The 26,415-nt window shown below is 39.6% G+C and overlaps 1 protein-coding gene across 1 annotated transcript in view; it reads right to left on the reverse strand.

Moving 5' to 3' along the window:
* The window catches only part of fgf14 (fibroblast growth factor 14), a 41,065-nt gene that overhangs the window by 7,645 nt on the left and 7,005 nt on the right, over positions 1–26,415 (reverse strand). The window contains exons 2-3 of the mRNA XM_014988954.2: positions 20,917–21,027; positions 19,709–19,812 (exon numbers count right to left, since the gene is read on the reverse strand). Coding sequence (XP_014844440.1) covers positions 19,709–19,812; positions 20,917–21,027 — 215 coding nt within the window. The remainder of the gene's footprint in view (positions 1–19,708; positions 19,813–20,916; positions 21,028–26,415) is intronic.

A 26,415-nucleotide genomic window follows, 5' to 3' on the forward strand; every position in this document is an offset into this window, starting at 1 on the left:
AATTCACAGCGTCCTGCTCCGCTACGACCAGGCTCCTTAGTTTTCAATAACTGTGGCGTAACAAAAAAGTAACATACCTCGTCTTGGAAAGGCTTCGTACGTAGAGCATAACCAGGTGTGTTACTTTTACGATTCCATTATGTCACCATCTCATTTAAGTTTTTTTCTTTTTCATCTGGGACATTCTGTGAATTAAATTTCAATTCTCCATACCTGAACCCGACTGATAACATGCGTTTAGCTAAATTGTTCGAATACAAAATGATGGCTTCAATTTCACTTCAGAGTGCGAGATAGTCGTGCTTTTACTGGGTCGATGCTGCAATGTGAGTCAATGTTGTTTTTTATGATCACCTAAAACTGACTCTTGCGCAATAGGTGCAAGTCCATTTCACCAACTTTAATGAAATATTAGTGTGATAGGACATTATTGGACAAAAAGCCTAAATGTCAGATCAGTATTCAAGGCAAATATATATTTATTTGGAACATCCCTATTAAATGTGAAGACAGTTTCAAATAAAAATGTAAAAATGAATGTGTACTAGATTGTCTTGTCTATGTTTGCTGTTCTAGGCTGTTCTGATTGGTTAGCTGCACTGCCACAAGTCACCCGTCAACTTTGTTGTTGGCATTTTCAGAGAGTTAAGCAATATTTGTGGCCAAATCCTTAGGATGTTTAACTCAAGTTTACTTCTAACTTCAAATTTTTAGTCCACTGAAAGGCAAAATTGAAAAAAATTGACTAAACTATCAATAGAGAAGGATTTGACAATGACAGAAGTGTCGTAGTGAGTATCTATTCGAAGTGCAAAGTTTCTCCAAAACTGACAGTATGTCCGTTTCCTGGTTACAAGTTAAGTTGAATAACTTAACTTGTAACCAGGAAACGATAAGTTTTGCAGCAAGACCACAGAAACAAACATACACGATACGAGACTGTATCTATAGAAGACATAGCCCTTGTACTGGTATGGTAGAAAATAAAAATAAATAAATAAATAAGATACACTTTGTCTTTAAAAATGTCAAACTGCGGCACATTTTGCTGTTTACGACCAGTTTTGAACTCAGGACACACACACTCTCTCATGATTATCATCTAATTACTCCTGTCAGAGCTTCTTCTCCAGACAGCATTTGGCTGACAAGAGGAGCTGAGCAAGAAGAAGCAAAGAGACGTCTCGGGTGACATTAATGAACCCAGGGAGCACCCAGCTGTATTTTGAGTGTCCTCCGTATCCTTGGTCGAGGACTTGTGGGCATCTCTGAGTGGAGGGCTCGAATGCATAATGCGGCGCGACAGCAACAGCTGACATGTCGGAAAGCTCCAGAGGAGGAGCGTGTTCAGTTCCAGCTGAAAACAGTCAAAGCAGCTACAGCAGGGACTGAAGGGTCAGAGCGGTGATTTGTTGCATGTGGGGTGATAAACGTCCAGACTTTGCTCCGTCTGCTGAGAGATTCTATTGCACAAGAGATGTACGATCCCACTGTTCTAGTTCTAAACGGTGGGATCAGAAACAGGACTAAAAGCAGACAAAACAATAGATTTATGGTCGCTTTGATGGCTGAAGTATTACAAACTGAGCCTTATATGACTTCAAGGTGAGGGTGTCTCAGCTGCAAATATTAAATAATAGCTTAAAACAGCTTTTTTTCTGTGCATGCTTTGAAAATATGAGAAGTGTTCAAGTAAGCAGGTGAGGGACTGATATTTATTTACAGAATTGACCTTGACTTGTAAAATTACACACATCCCAAGAGTATTTTCAAATTGTATCACATTATGTCTAAAACCTTAAATGTATTCTATTAGGATTCTGTGCAATAGGCTGTCACAAAATTTTAAAGTGTTAGGAAATTGAAGCATGACTTTCAAAAATGCTCTATAATCGTTAAAAAAATCTGACAAGTGTAGCATGAATTTGTATTTAGCCACTTTGATGGGAGTAAAGATGACAACCGGAAGATGGAGGGCCATCCAGAGAGGGAAAGTTGAAGACAGGCGCAGACCTTTACCTTACTGCAGGACAGCAACCCTAATCATACAGCCACAGCTCCAGTGGAATGGTTTTCATAAATAATATTTATGACTTTGAGTGGCCCAGTAAAAGGTTAGACCTAAAGCCAAAGGACAAACCTGTCTCCCTGTGCACAATCTATTTCACAAACAAGAACAGGCCAAGATTTGCGTCTCTAGACTAACAAACCCGGTAGAGACGCATCCCAGAAGACTTGCAGATAAATGTGGTTCTACGAAAATTGGAGTCGGGGGCGGGGGGGGCGCTGAATGCAAACTGTGTGGCACACTTTCTAGCTTTTATTTGTTCAACATTCAACAAAGCCACATCCGCAAGACATTAGAAATCATTTATTACGGAGGATGTGTTTATTTTTAAAACAACGCGCTGCTTGAGCTTTAGCCAGCTATCATAAGCAAAAGGACATTTCCCCGAACCAAATAAAATCTGGTCTAAAATGATGGCTAAACATGCCCTGTTCATGCATTAACAAACCACAAACCACAAAACAAAGCAAATAAAACGACCCCCCCTCCCCCACACTTGTGGTTTCGAGAGTTACTTTAAATTGTTAATCACTGACATTTTTCCCTGATAAGGTGAGCCGAAACCCCATCTAGGTTCCTGTAATAGGCCACATCGTTCAGACGGCAGCCAGGTTTGGCACGGCGGTGATTACTTATGTAACACATACAAAACAGCCCTGAGTAGAAGTAATCATACAAGCTGGTGCCAAGGCCGTAATTGTTGCTAATCAAATGCCTTCACATAAGCACAAGTTGCTTTTTTTTCTTCTTCTTCTTCTTCTCCTTTGTTTATGGAGGCTGAACATGCGGAGGCGGTTTGCTTGTGGAACGAGAAGGCCACTGTAATCAGCTTCATTTGTAGCTCAGAGCGGCAAAGGCAGCCGATGTCAGATGCATTGTTTACTGCTGATGTTTTAAGTGTGTCAGTGGCGCGTTGAAGGCTTTTATCGCGCTCATCGTGTTGCCACAAACACATTTCCTTTTCCTTCCGACATTTTTCCCCTCATTTCATCACATTAGCACCCAGAACTCAAGGATACCTAGGCACTGCAGCCAAGAGACTGACAAATTATCATGAAGAACTTGTTTGAGCTGCAGCCATAAAGGCGGCCAACCCATCTGAAGACAAAGTAAACACATTTGTTACATTTTGCTGCTGTTTGTCAAAAAGGTAGGAAAGGTTTTGTCAACAACAGTGGCGTGGAAAAGTGAACCCAAACACGAACCTCTTCAACACCTGGGACACGATAATACGTAAAAACATGTATTTTCATGCAAAACTAGAAAAGGTGCATGTTTGATGCAAAACAAGGGCTCGTCGTGTTGTATTTAATTTATCTTGTGTAGGAGTTGGAAGTAGCACATTTATGAAATATGACATATTCTTTCTCTTTTATGTGTAACAGGTAGAACATGAAATGTGAATCTCTTGCTGATTGCATGTTTTGACGTGATGGTTGGCGTTAGAATATATATTTGGACGAATACTTTACCCAAAATGTCTAATTTTAATTGATGCTACTTGAAACATTTTGAGCAGTGTCATGAACTACACCTAGAAAACCCATATGCTTTTCTAATGCAAAGAGATTCACTTACAATTTTCAACAGCATTACACTGTTTCTGTCTTTCCCTGTGATAACAAAGAAGGGCTACAAAGTACTGCTATTTTCAAATCTTCACTACGTTTTCACACAAAAAATGATAATTCCTGGAAAACACACAGCAGTTTTTGAAATGACATTTTGTGCCTATTTAATGTCTTTTTAGCTTTAATTCGACTGTTCGATAAAAAAAATGTCACAAGCTCTTGGACTTTGAAGGACCTAAAAAAACGAAACAAAGCTTCACTCGCCTTACGTTCACAACTGTCTCCCGTCTGATTCTGGCCGACATCTAGTGCTTTGGGAAAATATGGGTGACATTGAAGGAAAACAAAGTGAAGGAGACTCAGACACAGCACACACTTTCACACCAGTGGAAAATCGAATCATTTCTGAGGCACCAAATGGCTGATTTTCTACCCGCTCAATCTCCCCCGCCTGGCGCTCCACATCAGTGGCTCCTTAGCATGTGATTGGCCATGCTCTGAATGGAAGGGCCATAATTGACCTTGGCCACAGTCAGCGTGAGAGGCCAAAACTGCTCAGCCCTTCATAATCAGCACAGCAAAAAGACAGAGATGACAATAAAGAGCAGCCACAGCAAACCACAAGGACTTGCTTTTTTATATATATATTATTTCATCTTTTTTATTTTTTTTAAACACAAATTGGGGCAGATCGACTAGGGGAAAGAGCTCTTTGGAAAAAAAATAACACAAATAAAAATCTGAAAAAAAACAGAGCCAGAAACAATTGAAAATGATCTATGATTAAAAAAAAGAAAGTGTGCTTTTGCAAACACTCATTAAGAGGTTCAAACTACAAGAAATGTTAAGGCATACAAAACTGTGAATGAAAATTAGAAAAGATTAAAATGGAGATGAGTGGAGGCTCACATGAGGAGAGGAGGTGTAACAATATGCAAAGAGACTGCTCATATTCCCACTGAGGGAACCAAGAAATTGTTTATTAATGCTGCAAGCATGAAACCTATTAATCCATAGAAAATAAAAAAAAAAAGGTCAACCTGCAGAGAGAGCTGGGCGACATCGACGATGCTACCCAGCTCTCATATGTATGAAAGTCACGTAGACAGAGTGTGCAGACAATGGGAGGCTCAGCAGACCTCTCTGATTCTCCAACTCCGAGAAGGAGGAAGGGTCGTCGGATAAGGGAATTTTTGAACAAGGCCTAAAGCAGTGTTTCTCAACCCTGGTCCTCACCGCCCCCCTGCTCTGCATGTTTTAGATGTGCCTCTATTCCAGAACAGCTGATTCAAATGATTGCATGACCATCAAGTGCTGCAGAAGCCTGTTAATCACCCAGAGATACAATTCAGGTGTGTGGCAGAAGGGAAACACCTAAAACATGCAGGACAGGGGGGCGGTGAGGACCAGGGTTGAGAAACACTGGCCTAAAGCAAGGCTTTCTGTTTTGGATAATGACTGACCTAAATCCACGCGGAATGGTTAGAAACAGACGTTAATTTAAAAATAGGAAAAAAAATAACACATATGCTCCTGTATGTTTGGTTGTAAGGCAAGGAATTGTAGGGGATTCACACAACATGGTCACCTTAAATAATGATACCTTTGTGTATTTTAAGCAGAATTGAATAAAACATAAGTGATTTTTTTTTTAAAAAGGGAAGCAAAAAGTACTCCAATTATTTCTTAAAACTGAGTAATATAAAGTATTGACTGTTCTTAAGAAATAAATATGAGTAAGTAACGTACTAATGGTACGATGATTCGCAATAAAAAGGTCAACAGAACCTGACAAGATTTTAGCAATTTCTTTGGTCCTCATTGGTCCTGTTTTGTTTTTGCAGACAAAATAAAACTCAAACCAGCTTTGACTAGTTCAAACCCAGGAAAACTTTCTGATTATTCATCAAGTTTGATTCCTATGAAAAGGAGCTTTAGTCTTTTGATGAACTTTCCCTCAATGCATCTGGTAGTCTACAGGTATATATATATATTTTTTTTGCAGCAAGTAGATATTAAATGTTTTATAGTATTCAGCAAAGGGCCAGATTTTCTATGATGATAAATATTAATCTAAGAGACGAGTGTTCTTCATTATGAGTGCAATTGTTAACTCAATAGAAAGGCACATGTGCTATTAGTGCTGATTAGCTAACTTTATTAGTGTCACTGAACAACAAAAAAGACCAAAAACCTTATTTAGAATACTTTATGCTTTTTTTTTTCTTTTTTTTTACACATGAACAAAAAACTGTAGCAGTTTTGAAGTATACAAGCGCTAGAAGCACTTACTCTTTCAGTCAAGTTTGCCCAAAGGCAAAGAGCCATTAACACTGAACCAGTACAGCTCCCCTGGCTCATAACAAACCCATCACTCACCCTCGAATTCCTGACCCTTTTCTCAAGAAGAGCTTTACAAAAAAAAAAAGAAAAAAAAAGATGATCCTGTAACGTCTGACGACCAATAAATGTTGAGGTTTATGTTGGCGTGAAGCGCCCTGCAGGTTGAATCGAAACAATTCGATGTCATTAAAGAAAATAGATGGCAAAGAATTATTCTTTTTCCAAATGGTCATTACAGGGAAACAATAAGCTGATATCAAAGGGAAGATACAAATGACATATGATATACAGCGCAGTGCAAATACACATCTGCTCTCTGAAAAGCTTTGGCATAAATCACTGCACAACGTTGCACATGCCAGAAAAAGTAAGGCAGCACTGAAGGAAAACATTCCGGCAAGCAAAAACAGTGTCACTACCCACTCCTGCGTGAGCAAAGTGTCAAGTGTGTGTGTTTTGTCCACTTTGCGAGTGTTGATCTATAAACTGGTGGCAGATTGGTGTCAAGACTGATAGATGTTTTTGGTTAGATTGGCTGGTCATCTTTTGTCAAATAAGCCACTAAGTCGATAGTGCAACAAGCTCCTACGGATGTTTTAGACAGGCAGCACGAACGCCCACACAGTCTGGGCAACACTCTTGCCAATCTAAGCACACACACAAAAAAAAAGGCAGAAAGAGAGAGAGAGAGAGAGAGAGAGAGAGAGAGAGAGAGAGAGAGAGAGAGAGAGAGAGAGAGAGAGAGAGAATGACTGTCCACAGAAAACTTACAGAGCTGTGAAAAAGTACTCGCTCCCTCATGGAGTTTTTCTCACCAAACAGATGTTATTATTAGACAGAGATAACCTAACTAAGTACAAAAGGCAACACTCAACTGATTATTTCATTTAATAGGAGAAAACAGGTATCCCAAAACATGCGAAAAAAATGATTACCTCCCAAGGATGGGTCGCTTCGTCTTTAGCGTTGATAATTGCCGCAAGGTTTGGTAAAACCTGGTGCTTCATACGTCACCGTAGCGGTATTCAGGTCCACTCCTCTTTGCAGAATTATTCTAATTCAGCCACGTTAGAATACTCATAACTATGTACAGACTTATTAAGGCGACATTAAGGCATCTCAATTTGAGATCTATTAAAACATCAGTCTTTATGGTAATAATAACAATGAAATCGTATGCCACCAGATCACCTTCAAAATAACATCTAATTTTGACATAGACAATCCCCAATGCAAGTTAGTGCAATACTCTAACTGTAACCGATGGCAAACTATACATCCACGTATAGAAGAATGCGTGTCTTTATTATTTCATGATTATTTCCTGTGAGTTTGAAACTCCATACATCTGAAGCGTTAACCGATATGTAGCTCTAAGGTCTCTGTAGTAACTGTACAATGTGACATATATAGCAATGTCACTGGATTACAAATGGGCCATGAATTCAAAGATAATTCAGCATCTTGTGACAGGATCATGCTGCTCTATTGAGCTATGAAATAATTTATCTTGATGTCGTCAGAGCTTTATCATAGCCAACCAATCGTTCTGTCCAGGAGCTGAAATATACTAAAAGCAAAAAAAAAAAAAAAGAAAAAAAAAAGAAAAACCCAAAAACTGTCATTACAACCTCAAAAATAAATCCCTTATTTTGCTCAGGGATAAAAGCTTCTATTTTCATAGGAGCAGAGGCAGAGGAAAAAACAGGTGCAATTTTGTCTGGCACACCTGCATTGTTTGCTCTTTCATCTTTCGTGACACCTTTGCACCGAGTGGGTGGAAAGGCACAGCGGAGGTTATGTGCACACAGCTGAAATGCAACAGAGCAAATACGGTTCTGGGTTTGGTGCAAAATTGGGCGGAAGCGCCGCCTCTTATCACGAGTGCAGGGAGCGTTTAGATTTTACATGGTTTAACCGATGCTAAGTGTGGAGCCTGCGCGATTCAGGAGGGGCCAAAAGGATTCACGGGGGTCTTGGAACATGGCGGGGATTCATCTACGGCGTCAACAAAAGAAATGTAACACTGTATTTATAAATATCATGGCATCTTATGCTGGAGCATATAATTGTTTTTGTTTTTTCACCTTTTTTTTTTATCTGTTACTTTGTCATTTTTTTCTTGCACAGGTTGTTTTGTTCAAAGGTCAGATTCACCAGGAAGGACAAATCTTTAACTAGTTTTTCTTTTTTTTTGTTCCACTTAGCTGTCCCTTTACATTTGGCATGTTGGTGAAGTGGCATGACGGTCGTATTACCGTTTGTGTGAAACATACATGCAGGGTTTCCCCCAGTGTATCACAAGCCTGGCAGGTCACTGGGCTTTACTCCACCAACGTAGCTTGTTTCTTTTAAATATCGTTTTTTTTTATACACCACTAACAGTGAAAGCAAAGACAGCTTAAGCCAGGTTTACGACTGACGCACTGAACTGGGTGCGAGGGTGCAAGGACCAATCGCACCATCCCGGCCCGTTGAACACATGGAAAGAATAATTTACTGCCATCTACAGCATGTTTGTTCTTGGAAACGTTTGGGCGAATAAAGTTACATCCTAGTGTGCCAAGGGGAAGAGGTTCATTTGTGTCTGCAATTGTGAATACATGTCATAACTCACTGATGTATTTTTCTCTAATGGCAGGTATACAAACTGAAGTCCAATGAGGAGAGAGGTTTGTTTCCTGCTCAGCACTGCTACCAGCTTTGTGCCACCTGCTGAAGTCTCTAAAGATGACCTGGCAAATAAACTTAAGGAGGTCGTCGCAACAGACTCTGAGAAAATCATTTGGCTCGAAGTTGCCGTCGGTTGTGTCTCAGGCCTCAAGAGTCTGAGCTGACTGCAGAGGACTGAGGTGTGGCACTAGATTATTGGCTTGCACAGCATGAATTTCCTGCGACATCTGTTCCGTCCAAGAAAGGACAGCCCTCGCGCTTACCCCAGAGTCTTCCTCTGACTACATGCGGGACGGTCCTTCACCACGGTGGTCCGAACACAAAGGAACACACAGTGAGACACCCAGCAAGGCCTGGAAGTACTTGACAATCCCTGTCATAACTGTACCAGGCGAAAAGGTTATTTGAACTTTCTGGGCTTGTTGTTCAGAAGAAGAAGAAAGGTCTGTCTATAGAAAATGTCAAAAAGGCTCGTCTGTTTGAACAGTTGGTGGTTCAGTGTCAAAAAAACCTAAAAAGGAAGCCTAAAACAAAAAACACAGAAGTAATGGACACAACCTATAGCTCTTGTGTTGTGTTTCTCCCATGTGGTGTTAAGTTCATGTAAGGGAAAGGAGAAGAGAAATAATTTTCTGTGTTGAACACATGTTGTGTTGAACACAACAGGACAGTCAACCCAAGTGCTCCGTCTGTTATACTGAAAGGATAAGTTATAAGAAAGCAGAAGTTTTTCAAGCCGCACTTAGAGTTGGTTCTGTGTTGAACTGCTTGGTTTCCTTTTTTTTTGTATTTTGTTTCTTGAGTTTCTCCATTTTGATATCAAACACAGGAGTTGATTTTTAGTGAACCATAATTACTGGGATTAATATTAAAGTATACATTTGAAATATGTTGAACTCGCAGCAACATTTTCATTTTTGTGAAGAACATTGTGGGCAGTAATAGTTATTTAAATAATAATATCAATAATTAAACATAGTTATGTAAAGAAAATATCTGTGCCCTTACATGCTCATTGGAAATACAAAAAAGGCAATATTTTTAGAAGAGTCTGTGTCACAAGACGACACAGAAATCCATCACATACTAATGAATGCATATTACTAATGCTAATACCAAGGGGCAATTTTGAGAGAAAAAATAAGACGGCATTAATTTAGAATGTGGAAGGAAACTAAATATAGCGCCTAAGTATAAGTCACACATTCACATGCAGAATGTTATGAGCAGAGCCGTTCTGCAGTGAGGCTACAGTACTGAAAACCTTTACACTTTGAAACCTTTATATAAAAAAATATATGCTTTCCTTTCAAAAACACACAAAATTAAAAAACTGATATTCTACATGTTAGGACCAAGATTTAATCAGACCTAACTACAACAAACAAACTAAATGCTTAATCACTAGACACTGTAATTTGTGCATAATAAAGGATGTCCATAAAATTAGATGTAAAAACAGCACTGTTACGTAATAACCTGCAATAGCTTGATCAGAAAAAAAACTGGATTTTTTGAGCTTTCTTTTTTAAGCCTTCTGCTTTCATGCGTAGTAAAACTGAGCTTTTTGGCAGCGGAGAGCCCTCTTTTGGCTTTGATATTTTTAAAAGTTTCACTGCAGAGGGACCATTCCCCAACATAAATCTCTCCTGAAGCCTCTCTGACAAGCTGCCAGGGCCCTCATCCTGTGCATCTGCGGATGACAGCCGAGGATTCCCCAACACACTGTGTCTCTTGTTGAAAGGCTAAGTGAGTCAAGCAGTCAGCCAGAAAGAAACCACGAAACCAACTGGCCTGCCCATCAGGAGTTCAGCAAGAAGCCAAATCCTGTCAATCAATACCTTCGAGAGCTTCATTCTGAAATGCCACAGCACTGACTTGAAGCAGTTCTGAATAAAAGATGCAGAGAGACAGTGGAGTGATGGAGGTGCCGGGGTATTGCTCTAATTGACACACCGGTTATCTATTGAGCTCCTGCTCTGATGCATTTTTTTTTTTTTTTTTTTTTACTGATGATTTATATGTGTCAATATAAAAAAAAATGTTTAGATGTGTTAATGCTTAAAAATCATTACATTTTGATATCAGTCATATTCTCCTTTCCAAACTAAGAGTAGACACCAAAAAGTATCTAATGTTTTGGTTTAGCTTTCTATACAGTTGCTAGTTGTAGCTTGTTGTAGCATGAGAAACACGTTGTACTCCAGCATAAACGAGCATAAATAGACTTATAGCTGGTGTTTAATTTACAATGAGAAACAAAATACATACTGGGAGTAATTTTCCCTTTTTCCCCCTTCAAATAGCTTATTAATTACTTTGAGTTTGTTGCACCACATTTTGCTCTTAGCAAGCTTGCTGCATTGACTTTGGCATGCAAGCACAATATGGTGCAGTAAGCAGTGAAAAGAACAGACCGTTGGACTTGCGAAGCTCGACTCGTGAGAATTGTTTGACCTTTTGTGCAAACAAACTCGATCATGATTCTTGTTGTTTCATTGACACACACAGTTAAAGGCAGGTTTAGCTGTGTTTTAAGGGAATGAATTTTCATAATTTGAAGCCGTCCTCTAACAATTCTCACTGTATTGATTTTTTTTTCTTTCATTTCATAGATGGAAACTGCAAAAGGAAAAGAGGAGTGAGGGGGGGGTAAAGCGAGAGCCGCGGCTGTTACACGTTCAAGCAAGTTGATCACCGAGGGGCTTTTCTGTCAGAGTAAAAGCCTTCGTCTATTTCTCACACCCTGTGCGGTATCCGTCCACTGGGAAGAAATTGGACATGAGTTATATTTGCAAACTGAGTCACAATAAAGTCAGGACTTTTAAGAAAACCTTCATTATTTTTATGAATAAATTTGTGACCCTACTATTTCAATATCCTTCTTTCAGTTTTCCATTGTTCTTTATTTCTTTTGATCCTGGTGTGTGAGTGGGTTTTGTGTAAATCCTTCTTTTAGAGAGGGCAGGCCACGCCTTTTTATTTTTTATTTTTTTTGCTGAAGGGCGTGGCTTGCTAATTGCTAACAGCACACCTGTGGGTGACTCCCTCATCCAGACTGCTGAATATTTAACACCTGTTAGTTTCAATACTGCTCTAGTTTATATATATTTATATAGAGGACTAGAACTGTATTGAACTAGTTATATCAAAGACAAAAACATAAAATACAGAATTTTTTTCTCTATTTACTCTAGTCTGGCTCCTAATCCCATGTTTTATGAAAAAGTCACACAAAACCATTCAATGGAAATGTTTCTTAGTTTAATTTTATTTTGAGTGTAAAAGATTTGTTGAGTTTAGTCAAATTTTAAATTTAAAAGAGCATACCTGCTTAAGATGAAGGTTTCTTATACAACTGATCCAATAGCGCGCACTCTTGCAAATGATAAATATTGTTTCATACCGAGCTCCTCCTCCGCTCTCATTTGCACGCAACACAGCTCTTGAGGCAACAAGCACGAGTGCGCCATTTGTATTTGCATGGTGCTTGACATTTACACACTGGGAAACCAATTAGGCCAGAACTGGGGTCATTAATTCGACGAACAGGATAGCCATGTTTGCTCTGATAACTACTGCAATGAGCTTTCACAGAGAAGTAGTAACAACGCCATCTGTATTTATATACTGATATGTCCTCTAGGGTGTCGTCCACTAAAGCAAACATGAAAAGCAGAATTTGCAATTTTGAGGGCTCTACGAGGGCTTGCAATTCAATATAGGTTTTCCTTTGAAACATTACATTTATTTTCCACCTGGCTTCTCTAGACTTTTATTTTTAACTGTCCTTTTGGATACCGTCAATCATAAAGCATCAGTACAGATTAGAAACGCAACATAATGTATGAGTAAATGTTTCCGTAGATAATGGGGAGAGCTGGCCCAATTCTAAAATATCCAGGATTCTGTTCTGTTGGACGGATTCCAAACAATGGCTGATGGTCACTCAAGGTGGATTATTGGACTTTTGAGCTGAAGCTGTTCCAAAACAATGAAATGATCTTTCATCATATTTGGAAATGTAGTTATGAAAACTAAATGCATTGAAAACATCAAGGATAATCCCTCATCTGCATTTATTGGAATTCTGTTTTCACGACATCGTGAACAAAAAGCAAGGGCAAAACAAAGAACTGCGAGTTTTCATGGAGGCAAAACTTGTATTGTATATTTATGTCCAAAGATATTCAAAACCCTGGCGGATTAGCAGAAGGTAATATTTTAAACTGACCAAGTTACTTCTGACTAGATGTAAAAAATAAAAAAAAATAAAAAAACGTCTTGGAGTCACCCAAATCGAGTTCCAGCTAGAATCTGTTAACGAAGATAAACTCTTCCTAATTTTGCCACGGGTCTGAATACTTTTAGACTAAGCTAGAGGTATTTCAAAAATAAACAGAAACAATAATCTGGAAGAGCATAAGAAAAAAAAATCATCATGTGTGCAATCATCATGCATTCTTAACTATCAAGAACTTTATCACTGACATTTAACAATCTTTTGGGAAGTGTAAAGTTTGAATTTAAAAGTACTTTCATGAGACGGATGATGCAATTAAGGATAAGCTGTTTTATCCAAAGAAGACAATGTCAAGAAGGTCTGCGATGGAGCTACACTGTTGGTGCTATTTAAGATTAGTTCCTTTTATTCTGTTTATTTTTAAAACATTCAAAAATCCAGATATTTCATCAATTTAAGTTAAGTGTTATTCCGCTGATTTATAACTCTTCTGACTGCCGTTGGTTCTTCAGCTGAGAAGCTACATATTCAGTTCACTCTGACTTCAGCATAATGTCTATTCTGGTGTTTTATATCAGTTTTAAAATGCAGTCACACGCACACACCACGGAGGAGCAAGAGAAGGCAGCATAAACTGTGGTCGATACACATGACATTTTCAGGAGTCAATATTTGGTCGGCTGCTAAATACAAGTTAGTCACATCTTCAATCTGTCTGTGGTTTATGCCATGTAGCCATGCAAGGGTTTGCGCATTTCTCTTGAAAATTTGGTGCAAACCCTATTTAAACCCTGCCAGCGTGTTAAACGGTTGACGCATTCGATAAGCCGCAGCTAGTAATCAGTAACAGATTGCTGAAATAATGAAAAAAGTTATTTGGTGTTGTGACAACGATCCAGGCGACTGTGTCGACTGGAAAACCACAACACAGCCCATTTAATGAAGCCGGATTCTCCTCATGACATCAGCGTATCCAGAGGTGACTGATGTAGAAAGTAGATATGATCAATAAAAGTGTTAGGGTCTGTTCCCCAGCTCGACAGTAGCAGCTCGGGGCCTTTGATGCCAGACTCGAATTACCGCGCCATGATACAAAAATTAATTACATGATGGAGACTGCTTTTAGAATAAATAATGAGAGACAAACGGGGGCAACAAGAAGAGATCGCCTGCATGCTTCACTGATTATAATAACCACAGCAGGGCTTTCCCTGCCAAACACACCTTAGAGATCTCTCTCTCTCTCTGTTTTCTTCTTCCCCTCTAATAGTCAGTGCACTATTTATGTTTTGTTCAGGCTCCTGCTTTTTCATTAACTGTCTGCAGCATAAATTTCATGGATTTCCCATAGCATTCTTGCAACTACCTGTGTGGTTTTTGGGCTCCCCATTTTAAAGGATTATTTCAGTTGGACGAGGGGGATTCGGTTTGAACTGTTGCCGATGGATCAATATCTGGCTAATTTCCAGCCTGGTTAGAAACCCGGCATTCAGTGGGTTGGAAAAGGCAGCTGGAACATGCTTCTGCAAAGGCAGCAGAGGAGGACGTTCTGGGAGGTTCATGTAACCTTGGACAATCTCTCAGAGCTGCTGGGAGACAAGTTTCTAAATTTATGCAACGATGGTCCTTGAGCAGAGAATGCTGGTCAAGAAATGAAATATTTGTAAACTACTCTGAGATATTGTATATAACTACACTTTACCTGATACATCGATAACAGATGGTTGAAGCAGATTTACAATACACTTACTGAAAGGGTCACTTTGTCAAAGAATCTGGATCTATTTCTGTTTATTTTCTTTTTTATTTATTTAGAACATAATAAAGGTGGATTTGGATTAAGGAAGGAACACTTCTGTTAAAAGTAGAACTCACCGCTACATATGCAGTTCTCAATTCTCAATAGCTATATAATAAGTAGGAAAAAAATAACCAAATCAAACAAGTGAAGGTGCTGCTAACAGTTTATTTTGTTGGTTCTTTGGTTGTCAGACTAACGTTTGAAATTAACTTCAAAGCTGTGAGTATTGTTACAACCATGTCGTTCTGAATTTTGACAGATCTTCACTCTTGAAATCAATAACTTCTGAACAAACCATTATTAAAAACAAAAAAAAAAGCAACCTCCTTTGCTCTGTTTCGGTGTTGCGTGTCCCGTATGCTTCAGCGTTATTTCAATTCATGTTACGAACTCGATGCATTGTCAGGGAATTTCTGCAAAGCAACTCAAGAACAGAACTTCACAAACATTTGTTTGTTTTTTTTTACCCAAACTGCTGAATTACATCAACAGTAACAAGTCTGCAATAAATGTCAGATGAGATCACGGGGCCATACAGTCATGTTACTGAATTATAAGCCAGATGTTGCAATTGGTATATGGTCTCCAAATCTCTGTGACCCACTCAATGTTGCGTTGACCTCTGTTTCAGTGTTGAGCTCGTACAAAAACATCTATGGATTTATGGTAATCTATTAGGGATCAGCAATATAGGCTTAAAATTGTCGACAAAGACTCCGTCTCAGCCTCCACAGCTCCAAACACAGCTTTCCTCCACATAGGTCTGTGACGACATTGAATTTGGTCAGGAAAAGTAATTAAAATCCAACAGTTGTTTTTGGTAAAAATGCAACACAGCATTAAAGCCTGTCAAAAACAATCGCTGTTCTAAAAATCAAACTTATCAAAAGGGTGACTTCATCATAGCAGTTCAATTTAAAAGTGCAAGTGTGCTGATGCACATGTCACAATAATTGATTTCATCTTTTTTAAATATATTTTAAAAAAATCTCATTCTCGAAGTATGATATCTCATGGTTTGAATGTATTTCCAAGCAGTGACAGACTCTGATGCTGATTTTGTTTTTAAATCTGCTAACATGAGCACAACTACTTACAAGTCACACCATGCAAAAATCCATCCAGTTATCAAAGGATTTATCTAAGAAATATCCGTAAAATGACTCATTCGTGCAGTCGATAATAAATATGTGTCATGTAAACCAGTGACTCAGAAAGCAGCTGCACTCTCCAACTCTTAATTTGCCCAGAATAACCTGGGGAATAGCAGAGAGGTTTAGAGAACTGACGTTAATAGACGTTAAGCCATTGACCTGGAAAGAAGATGGAGGACGAATTAGCAGCGTTGTGTATCATGATTTATAGTTCAGGGTGGTCCGATCCCCTCTGGTCAAGTCAAACACGCCGAGGAGGCGACTCCCTGTTTGAGGAAGGGTATCTGCAGTCAAGTAAAACATCAGGGCAACTGTTTAATTGCCTGAACGCGACACTCTTCTGAGTTGATAGGATTTTACAAAGACGCGAAAGATTTTACTGGACGATAGTAGAAGAATCCCACGAAGCCATTTTTATGGGAAAAAAAAAAATATAGATGCAAACATTAAATAAAAATGATGTTAAATGACAGAACGACCAGTTATTCATATGCTTGTCTCATCTCAGTCCTGACCTGCATTTCCAGGGTTAAGCTTTGATGCCTTCCTTCAACCTATTTATTCATTAAAACATGAAGCGATTCTTCGTGCCCTTATGACCAACTTCACTTCCTGACACTGCACTGAAGAGAGCAACACTTTAAAAATAATGAGGCAGCCCACTAAGCCTCAGCCTGACTGCTGCTAGTCACAAACTATCTTCTATGTAATGAATTTATACAATTATTCTATTTATTTTTACTTTATCCAAATGATACCCATCTCCTGTTTCATGCATCTCGGTGGCCCTGAACCTTGCGCTATGCTTCGAGTTATTTATTTATTATTTTTTGGGAAGCAGTCAGTGCTTCAGAAAGTTTCTTTGTTTTTTTTTTGTTTTATTATTTGTTTTTTTTTTTCGCCACGGCTCCTTGGAGCCTTTCGTAGATTCCGAATCGAGCACAGCGGGATGTGGACGCCTTCAGTCCTCTGCGTCCATGCACTAACTATGAAACGGCCCCTTAACAAGTGAAACTAACACCCGCTGCACTTCTCCCAATCGGTCCTCTGAAGGATTCCACTCAAATGATGTGGCGAGTCAATTTGACAAACATGAAAGGTAGCGCTAACAAGTGCGAGCTCCTGATAAAGAAAGCCTGCAGTGAGACACCGGGGCGGAGTGAAGGAATGGGGAAGTGCTTCTAAAGGACTCAGTCAACCATAAAATGCCGAACATTTACACAAGAGAGATGGCAGGAGTCCGTATTAGCAGCCCTGAAAAAGAAAGATTATCACCAGGGAGTTGCATTCTCTAATACCACAATTTCATCATGTGTAGCAAAATAGAATATCCACCACTTCCTTGTTAGCTCGTAGGGTTTTCATACAGGCGTCCCGACTGAATAAATTAGTTTTTTTTTTTTTTTTTACTTTATCTCATTTACAGTTGTCTGCTTTTTTGCATTACCAGCTATATTACAGTTATCAAGGGACTTTTGTACGTCCTGTCTCAGCTACCTCATTCAACAGGGCGGGAATAACTCCTTTTATTAGATTTCAGAAGAAATGCCTGATCCTGGGAGCAGCCTAGAAAAGAAATTAGCCCGGACTTTATTGGCTCCGACACAAAAGGGAGCAGATTGAAAAGAAGTGAGATGATTGAACTCCCCTTTATTCTGTGGTGTGTCCTTTGTGCCAGACTGCACTGTCACTTTGATGCTATCTCTGTCATTTGAGCCTCATTCGGCGCCTTGGGCGCCTCGCACAAAGGATTATGATGCACCAGCAGAGGCCTTGAATGGGTCTTGAGTAGAATTTCTCCTTTTGACTCACTTCAAGTGTCACTCATTATCAAAGTACATCACTGAAGGGAAAGACTTGGTAATGTATGTAATGTCGAAACGGAATAAGCCGGCCAATTGAATTTCAATCAGTGAAAACGAATCGGCCTTTTAAGAAACAGGGAGACAGATTATTTTTATTGCTGTAAAATATGTTGTTTGTTTGTTTGTTTTTTGGCAACGTCCCTGGATGACTCTACATTGTTATGCCGTCAAAGACATCCGAGTCAGTTTTTAACACGGGAGCGAACAAAAATCCAATACCTGTCAAATGGCTGGAAAAAGGTCGACTGTCGGTTTTATTCCTGTGAAGGGATAGAGTGATAATGGGCAGAGCAGTTGAACCCTGCTTACACGGCAGAATGGAGGATGCAGGAAGACGGAGGAGGTGGAAATGGAGGAGGATGAGCAGCATCTTGCAAGGCTGCCATTACTGGAGTAATTTGCACACCAGGGAGCAAAAGAGAGACCTTTGAGTGGGTGGTTAGGAGAGTTGATGTCTGATCACTACCTCCATTAGCAGGGGGAGAAAAAAAAATTGTGCAAGCTGTACAAGGACTACTTGTGGAGAAGAGACAGGCCAAGAAAATGTGATACTCCAACTAGGAAAAGTAGAAAGATCCTCTTTATGGCTGATGATGGGCTAATCGTGAAAGATGACGGGAGAAAAACAGTATGATCAAAGGCCGAGCCAGTAAAAAAAACAACAACTTTTGTTTAAAGAGCAAAGTTTACACCACTAAGCAATTAAGCAGAGATATATTCTTTTAATCTATCAACCTGTGTCCGTGAACATTATTATTATTTTTTTTTAAAGGAGTCATATCCTACTAAGCTTTCTGTTCCTTAAAGTACAAAATGAAGTTGGTTGTTGGGAAATAATTTTCAATTTTGAAAAATCCAGTCAGTTGTGATCTTGATACGGCAGAAGCTCCATCTGTTACGTTCTGAAAGCTAATGCTGTCTTGAAACAAAATTTGGGGCAAGCTATAAGAGCTAGCATCTCACTGCAAGCTCGCCTCTAGGCTAATAAGAAACACAACTGTTAAAGTCATGGGAATTTGGCCTCACGCACAATAAAAGTATTGGAATAAAACTAAATAAAACGGTTCATGCAAAGTCATCATAGCGCTGACAAGTATAAGTAAAGATTGAAAGATTTGATGCCCATGTTTGCCAATATGTGGAATAAGTATTTACAAGGGTAATAACTGTTCACTAGTATCAAACTACTACTTGTGTGCAGCAACATAGTACCTTTAAATATTGCATAATCCATTAATTTAACACCCCCTGTTGCACAATTCTTGAATAATCCACCGAATTCTGGGTCAATCCTTTTCAAACGAATTTCATTTCATGCTTTAAATCGAGCGGTGATTGCATTTTAGAGAATTTCTTTGGTGGTGCATGGCACGTTGGAAGAAGAAGTTCCTCTTAAGCCCCCACAGTAATGAGGGAGAAATAAGACGGCCATGCCCGGTCTGCGCTCTGAGAATTAGGAACATAACGTCTGCGGAGGGAAGAGGAGACAGTTGTTCTGATGGATTCTCCTGTCTAAAAAGAGGAGCACTACTCCCAGTGTTCCTCCCGCTGATTGATTTGTACGACTGCTGTAGGACAGAGTAAAGTGCCAAGCAGAGAAGCTCCATCTCTGCTGGGTGAGGTCTTATTACTCCCCCGGCTGTGAAGCTTACTGAATCCTAGTTGAAGAGAAATAGTCAATAATCCCGACTATAAAGCCAAAAAAAAAAAAAAAAAAAAAAAAAAGAGGCTGCGCCAAAATGCGAACAAAATATTCCCTCCACTTCCATGGTGTTTTTGAAGCTGTTTTCTATTTTTGGGTAATGCAACACATGCAACATAGTACAGGAAAACACAAAACAAAATTAGGAGACATTAACAAATTTAATGTGTTAAATCCCAGAAAAAATAAATAAATACATTGATTTTTAGTTTCATTTCTTTTTAATTTTTTTTGCTGTGAATAAAACTGTAAAATAAACAACAGACTAGACTAAAACAGTGTTCTTACTGATGTGTAGAGATGGCCCTCCCCGTTCATGGCGATGTATAACCCTGTCTTCACTGACTGAATGGCGACAACTCGGAGGCCCACAGGAATGAGGTTAAACAATGCTGGAAAACAGATGCATAAACACAGACATTTAGATAAAAGTGTCACTTGTGTTTTTTATTAGATGTTCTGTTAATCTGGCTAAATATTAGCACTACAGTTAGCATTATGAGGACTGTACAGCCTTGCCAGATTGGAGTCAATGTAATGCTTTGAGTCATTTTTATGCATGGATAAGCACATCTCTAAAAATGATCCAGTATTTAATTTGTTTTTTTGTTTTTTTTTTAGAAATTACAAAGTGCATCTACAAAAAAAAATGTTTGTTTGTTTTTTATGTGGACAAGACTCAAATTAATGTTTACCTAACTGTTTATTGGTGCCTTGTGTGGGTATGAGACCAAAACTGGCTGCATCACCTCCTTCATCACCAAACCACAGTCGGCTAAGTTTGTGAATCTCCTGTTATGGTAAACTCAAAGACCGCTAAACGAAGGATTAACAGGAGGGGAGAAGTTTTGCGATTCTTCCAAGTTCTAACTCAACATCAAAGTTCTAATAATAACTCAATTTCTCCCCTGTGAATCCTATCTATAGCTTTCTTTATCTAATCAGATGTGACATGTGCCAAACCCCGTCTTGCTGACAGTGGTAAGTGACACAATGCTGAGTGTCAAGCCAGCGTTAGCACCAGGTCCAGGAATCAAATTAACCACCCGGCCTGAAGCAGCAGAGGAGCAGAGCCAGAACAACGTAATAACACCATTTTCCTCTCTGTAAGATCTGCTGTTTCCTGGTCGACTTTGTAACCTCAGAGATAAGGATGAATTGGTGTGATCCCTCGGCTGCGCTTTGAGGAGACATTTTTACTCCAAAGGCTAAAAAATTGAGGAAATATATTGACCCAAGGGGTTGGAGGAGACTGACGGGGGAAGACAGGGAATGTATCATCTCCACACCAGAACGATAAACGTGCAACGCTGCCATGCCGAACGTCAACGTTGTAATACGCTCGATTGTGCCGGAGGGAGTTTAAAACACTAAAAGCGTTAAACAGTTGAGTTATGATGAACAACGTTCCCTGTTCGGTGTTTTTTCAATATTTTTTCCGTCACCTTTTGAAATTTTTATTCCCAGAGGCAAAAAGATGGCGCCACAGTACTCACTGGAATTACTGCTGTCATCCTTGGTCCCATCAAGAGAGCCATCTGGGTTCATTTGCAAGTAGTATCCCTGCCTGCAATATAACCTGGTCACTATACCCTTGAGCTGGGGATCTGGAAGAGAAAAAAAAGGGGGGGAGGAAAGAGACAGAATAGTCACGATTTATGCAAAAATAAATCACAAATGTATGTGCATCATGGGAAGTAGGTGAAAGTTGATGAGAAATCTGATGAAAATCTTCGGCTAAGTCATAGTTTTAGTTTCAGGGTAAGATGCAAACGCTTAAGATGCAGCAAAAACTACAATGGAATGGTTCACATCGAAGCATATTCATGCACAGCAATGTTTGAATCAAAGTCCAGATGTAAATCCAGTTGAAAATCAGCAAAAAAAAAAAAAAACGAGAAAAATCTAACTTGTTCATTTATTCTCTCCAACTTATTTGATTAAGTCTGAGAGACTGTGCAAAAACCAACGCAGCGGGTGGCAGTTTGGGCAAAATGTTCCTGGTGTTGAATCAGGACGAAACTGAAAGCAAAATGTTTTATTGTAAACTTGTATCTGTATAAAGAAACAAAACGTGAAAATGATTTCCCTTCTACTTTGCAACTCCGTAAGAACCTCGACGCATCAAATAATGACAAGATGTATGGAGGTTTCTGCATATAACATGACATTTACTTGTACAGTACATTTATGTTTCAGTTTCGGTAAGGTTTATTGTACAATTACTTCACAGTAAATGTACTGTACGAGTACAAGTACATGTACTGTACAGTATGAGGCTGTGCATAAGTAAATGAGAGATATACTTTGGTATTTCACAAGATAACGTACTGTGATAACTCTTTTTTTTTTTTGTTTTTGCTTCGAACTGCCAGAAAAGCAGCATGAGGTTCTTCTTCCTCTCTCTCTCTTTCTCTGTCTTCCTGACTGCTGGCAAATCCCAGAGGTACCTTTACGAACTCATAAGCCCCATCCTGCTCAGAGATAGACCATCCAATTATAGGCATCAGAATTAATATGTGGCTGTCTGACTCCCATAATGAACCCAACAGCACCCTCTCTGGGACACAAGAGTGTCTGTTTTCCATCCCTAACCCAACCGGGGGATTACCCACGTATTAGCAGTAAACAAGCATCTTCCGTGGTTAGATTGCTCAGAGCCGCTGCCGCTTCGGATGTGTCACGTAATTTTTTTTGGCGGTTTCACAATTTATGTTAAGATATGAATAAGTGGCAGGGGAGCGCAGTGAGGTTTTCGGGGGTTTCTGTGCTGAAAGCCGGGAGGAGACAAATCCGGTGCGGAAGTGCATACCTGCATGTGTCTGGCGTTATATATGTTCAACAGTACACTTACTGTAGAGACAGCCATCACACTAGATTTCATTCTAAGAAAGCCCTGGGGAGGTAAAAAAAAATAAATAAATAAAAAATCTACTTCACCGTCATCCAAACCGCTAAACCGTCTCCCTCAGCAAGCAGCTCCGTATATGTGTGCATGTGTGTGTGTGTGTGTAAGATATAGAGCTGAAGAAATCTCAAGGGGTCTATCTGAGGGCAAAGTTATGGCTTTTTTGTTACTGTGCAGGTCTGAAATGCTTATGCTGGGTGCATATCTCACACATTCCCCGCTGCGCCGCCTGAGTTGAGATGGTACAGGATATACAACCGTGCCGCTTCAGCTGAATAATGAAAATGCGTTCAAAGGAGAACATGTCTGAGAAAATGAAACACAGTTTTCTTTGTTTTTTTTTTATGAGATGAAAATCTGGCCTGCAGTTGTATCCACCTCATTTACTTTGATACCCCTTAATAAAATCCAGAGCAGTCCACTGCCTTTAGAAGTCAACTAGTTACTCAGTTTAGCCTCTGTAACAGAGATGAAAATAAGTAGTGTACCAAAATAAATACTTAATTCAAAAGAATGATAGGAAGCAGGCAAGTAATCCAAAACCTTCAAGTTCAGCCTGTGCTGTGGAGTAGAGGGATCCTTTAAAAAACATAAAATAAAAAACAGCATCATAAAAACAAAGGAATACAAGACAGACGCTCACATTTAGAGTTCGAAGCAAAGCTTGGGGGTCACAGAGCAAACTTGTGGAAGGTGCTTTAATCTTACAACAACCTTTGCTGTCAACCGTGCAAAAAGATAAGTGTGGTGGAGAACTCAGTATTGTAATTGACCCTGAACACGTCGTCACCACTGTGAAAAACGGGTGGTGACGGCTTCAATGCTGCTGATGCTTTTCTCCGACAAGGACAGGGAAGCTGGTGAGAGTTGATGGGAAAACTAGGATAGAGATTTACCCCAGAAGACTTGAAGCAGCAATTACAGAGAGAAGCTCAATACACATGCATACCATATTTTGATTTTTGATTTTTTTCTGTTAGAAATTTTGAAAATTTGGATCATAATGACAAGCTACTTTGTACATCCCAATCAAATATGCTTATGCCGTTAACGCAACCAAGTGTCGTTCAAAATTGGACATTTTTATATTTTTAATTGTTTACAATTTCGTTCTGATGAAGAGGAAACACAACCAAAGTACTTCAGGGCAACTGAAAACCTATTCAGCGGCATCACAGGGTTTTAAATTGGCCAATCTGTTGCTTGCTGGCATCTTAAAATGTGTCCATCCCAGGTGGGGAGATGGAAAACATCTTAATAGCAGAACAAAGTATCTTCAGGTAATCAGGATGCTAAGCTCCATATGGAGAGGGAAACAGAGACGCGCACTCGTAAAACAAATCCACAGTGAAATTTCTTCGAAGCACCATCTGAACGCCAGGCTTAGGTTCGGTCTGCAATTCTTCACATGGCAGCCCTGTTTCTGCAAGACCCCAGAAAGGTCTGGGGCTACACGGACGTTTTCACATGGATTTTTAATGAGTACAATTCCCTCAAGCAGATCCCTTTGTGTTGATACACAAAGTTAGCAAACGTGCGATCGATCAGGGACTTTGGCTTTTAAGCAATGCGTTTGTGTGTGAGGGGGAGTAAGATTGATTCTTGAGAGCAATATGTAATAATTAGAACTGTGTTCATGGTGTCTGGATAGGTGAAGTAGGAGTTTGTGTGTGTGAGCATGTATGTGCGGTGAGAGAGGCTATAGGGCTATAAATCATGCGACGCTGGCTGCGGTCCCTGGGGGCGGGATAGCCGGTGTATATCTCCCGCGCACAGATTCCCCCTTTGGTTTGATCTTTGGAGCTTCAAAAGCAACAAGCAGGTTAAGATGAACATCAGCAGAAATTTGTGGAACACATCAAAACATAAAAACTATATTTAAAAAAAGGGCAAACTTGGATTGATGGGTTATATCTGTTGCAAATCAAAATGAATGTTAGTCTACGAGCAAACCTCTTGTTACCTGAAACCTATATTAGCTCCCTTGTTTAGCTGTTTCCATTGTGTTCTTTTAAACTCCACACTACCCTCACCCTTTCACTCCTTCCTCCTTTACTGCTGTTCTATGCTTACTTCATCATTCATTCCTCCTTTATTACTCATTCCTTCCTTTTTCATCTCTAATCTTTTCCTACAAGTTTGGCCTTTCTTATTCCTACCACCATTGCCCCCCATTCTTCCTCTTTTCCTTTGTTATTCTGTATCTTTATCATTCTCATCACTTGTCTATCTCCATTTCAAATTCTCGTCCTTATTTCACTGGTCATCTCTCAATCTATTTTCCTCATGTCTACCTCCTTAATCCCACATCCTAACCTCATTCGTCCCTTCCCCAATCTTCTGTCATTCATCGTCCATCAACGTAGCTTCCCTCATCTGTATCCTTCATATCCACGTACATCTTTCTACATCCCTCGATCCTACCTCCTTTATTGATCATCCATGCCTTTGTCATCCATCATCCTTATTGCCCTCATCCATCTTCTCTACCTCGTTCACCTGTCATTCCTCATCCTAACCCTCATCTCCTTTATCCCTCATCTCAACATCCTCCCTAATTTATAACTCATTTTGTATCCCTACTCTCTCCATCCCTCGTTCCTCACCCCTACACCTCCTCCAGTCATTATCCCAAGATCTTTTATCCCTCATCCCTACATCAATTATTCCTCATCCCTCATCATCTCCACCTTCATCATCTGTCATGCCTACATCCTTCATCCTAACCTGCCTCTCTCATTGTCATCCTCCTCCTTCGGTCTTCAACTCTTCCTTCATCCCGTATTCCTCGCTATAACCTCCCTCACTTAAGCCTTTATCTTTACCTCCTTCGTTTCTCGTCCTAACCTCCTCTGTCCCTCATATCTACTTCGTCCAGCACTCATCCCTACCTACTAGATTCCTCATGCATCTGTGAAGCCTCATCCTGCAATTTCTTGAGATGAGTTAGCAAAATTCAGTCCTCTTCAGACATCCAGATTTCTCCTCAATAAATCACTCATCCTTGCATATATGAGATGTTGTTCTCACTAGTGAACTTTCAGATATTTGATGTAACATCTAAGTTGTATTCCTTAAGCCAAGACAGAATTTGATTTAATTGGCCATTTTGTTATCTTTTTGTAGTTTTTCTTAAACTTTCTTCACTATTGTGCCTTAAAATTTTAACCAAAACTGCAAAACAAAAAGGGCTGTTAATCACAGATGGGAGTAAGACATTTCCCAGTTATATCAACGTTGATTTTTTTTTTTTTTTTTTTACAACAGAAGCACTGTATGTTTCTACTTCTCTGTTTCTAGGGAAACAGAGTGCCAGTTTGGCATCAGCAGGGGGGTTTCCTTGGAAAACAACGTGCATCAGAAGCACAAGATTTCAAAGTGCTCTGTTGTACAGCCATGGTCCTTTTTACATATAAATTGGCCTGTCACAGAGAGGGTGTGATTTTTTTTTTCCCCTCCATAAGTGGCCTCTCCACAACTCCCTCGGCGCATTTTCTTGTCTTATTTTCTGTCGTGTCATTCTGGTGTTTGTGCAGCCACACACGTCAAGCTCGGCTCAAAGCAAGCAGAGCATGAAGGAAGGACTGGCCCACACACACACACACACACACACACACACGGGCACAGCTGCAGCAGCACTTGTAGACTGCTGTCAGCTCTGTCCTGTCTGACCCACTTTGGATGTTTCTGGAAAAGAAGAAGGGCTTTTCCACACTCACACTGGCAAGGAGATACCCCTAGTGCCTCGTGAACATATTCATTACCCTTGAGCCTTTGCACATTTTCTAATTTTTGTGTATGACGAACCGACACTTTTAGTGCAGAGTTGTAAAGGGGAAAGATTTTTTTACTTCCAATATTGGAAGTAAAAATACAAGCGTCCGTTTGCTTTCATGTTTCTTGAGTCAAAACCTTGTACAAGCTTTTGCTACGATTATTTTTGCGGACCTAAAGAACGCATTTCTTGCTTGTTCTTTGTAAAATAATCGTCACTCAGTCTGATTTGTATCTGTGCAATTTTGATTTGCCACAAATTCTCTTTCAAATTTAAGTCTGTACTTTGAGAAGGGATATGCAAACACGCATA

The sequence above is a fragment of the Poecilia mexicana genome, unplaced genomic scaffold (genome assembly GCF_051168715.1).
Source record: "Poecilia mexicana isolate PSO_F unplaced genomic scaffold, ASM5116871v1 scaffold_2, whole genome shotgun sequence".
In the NCBI taxonomy this organism is placed as follows: Eukaryota; Metazoa; Chordata; class Actinopteri; order Cyprinodontiformes; family Poeciliidae; genus Poecilia; species Poecilia mexicana.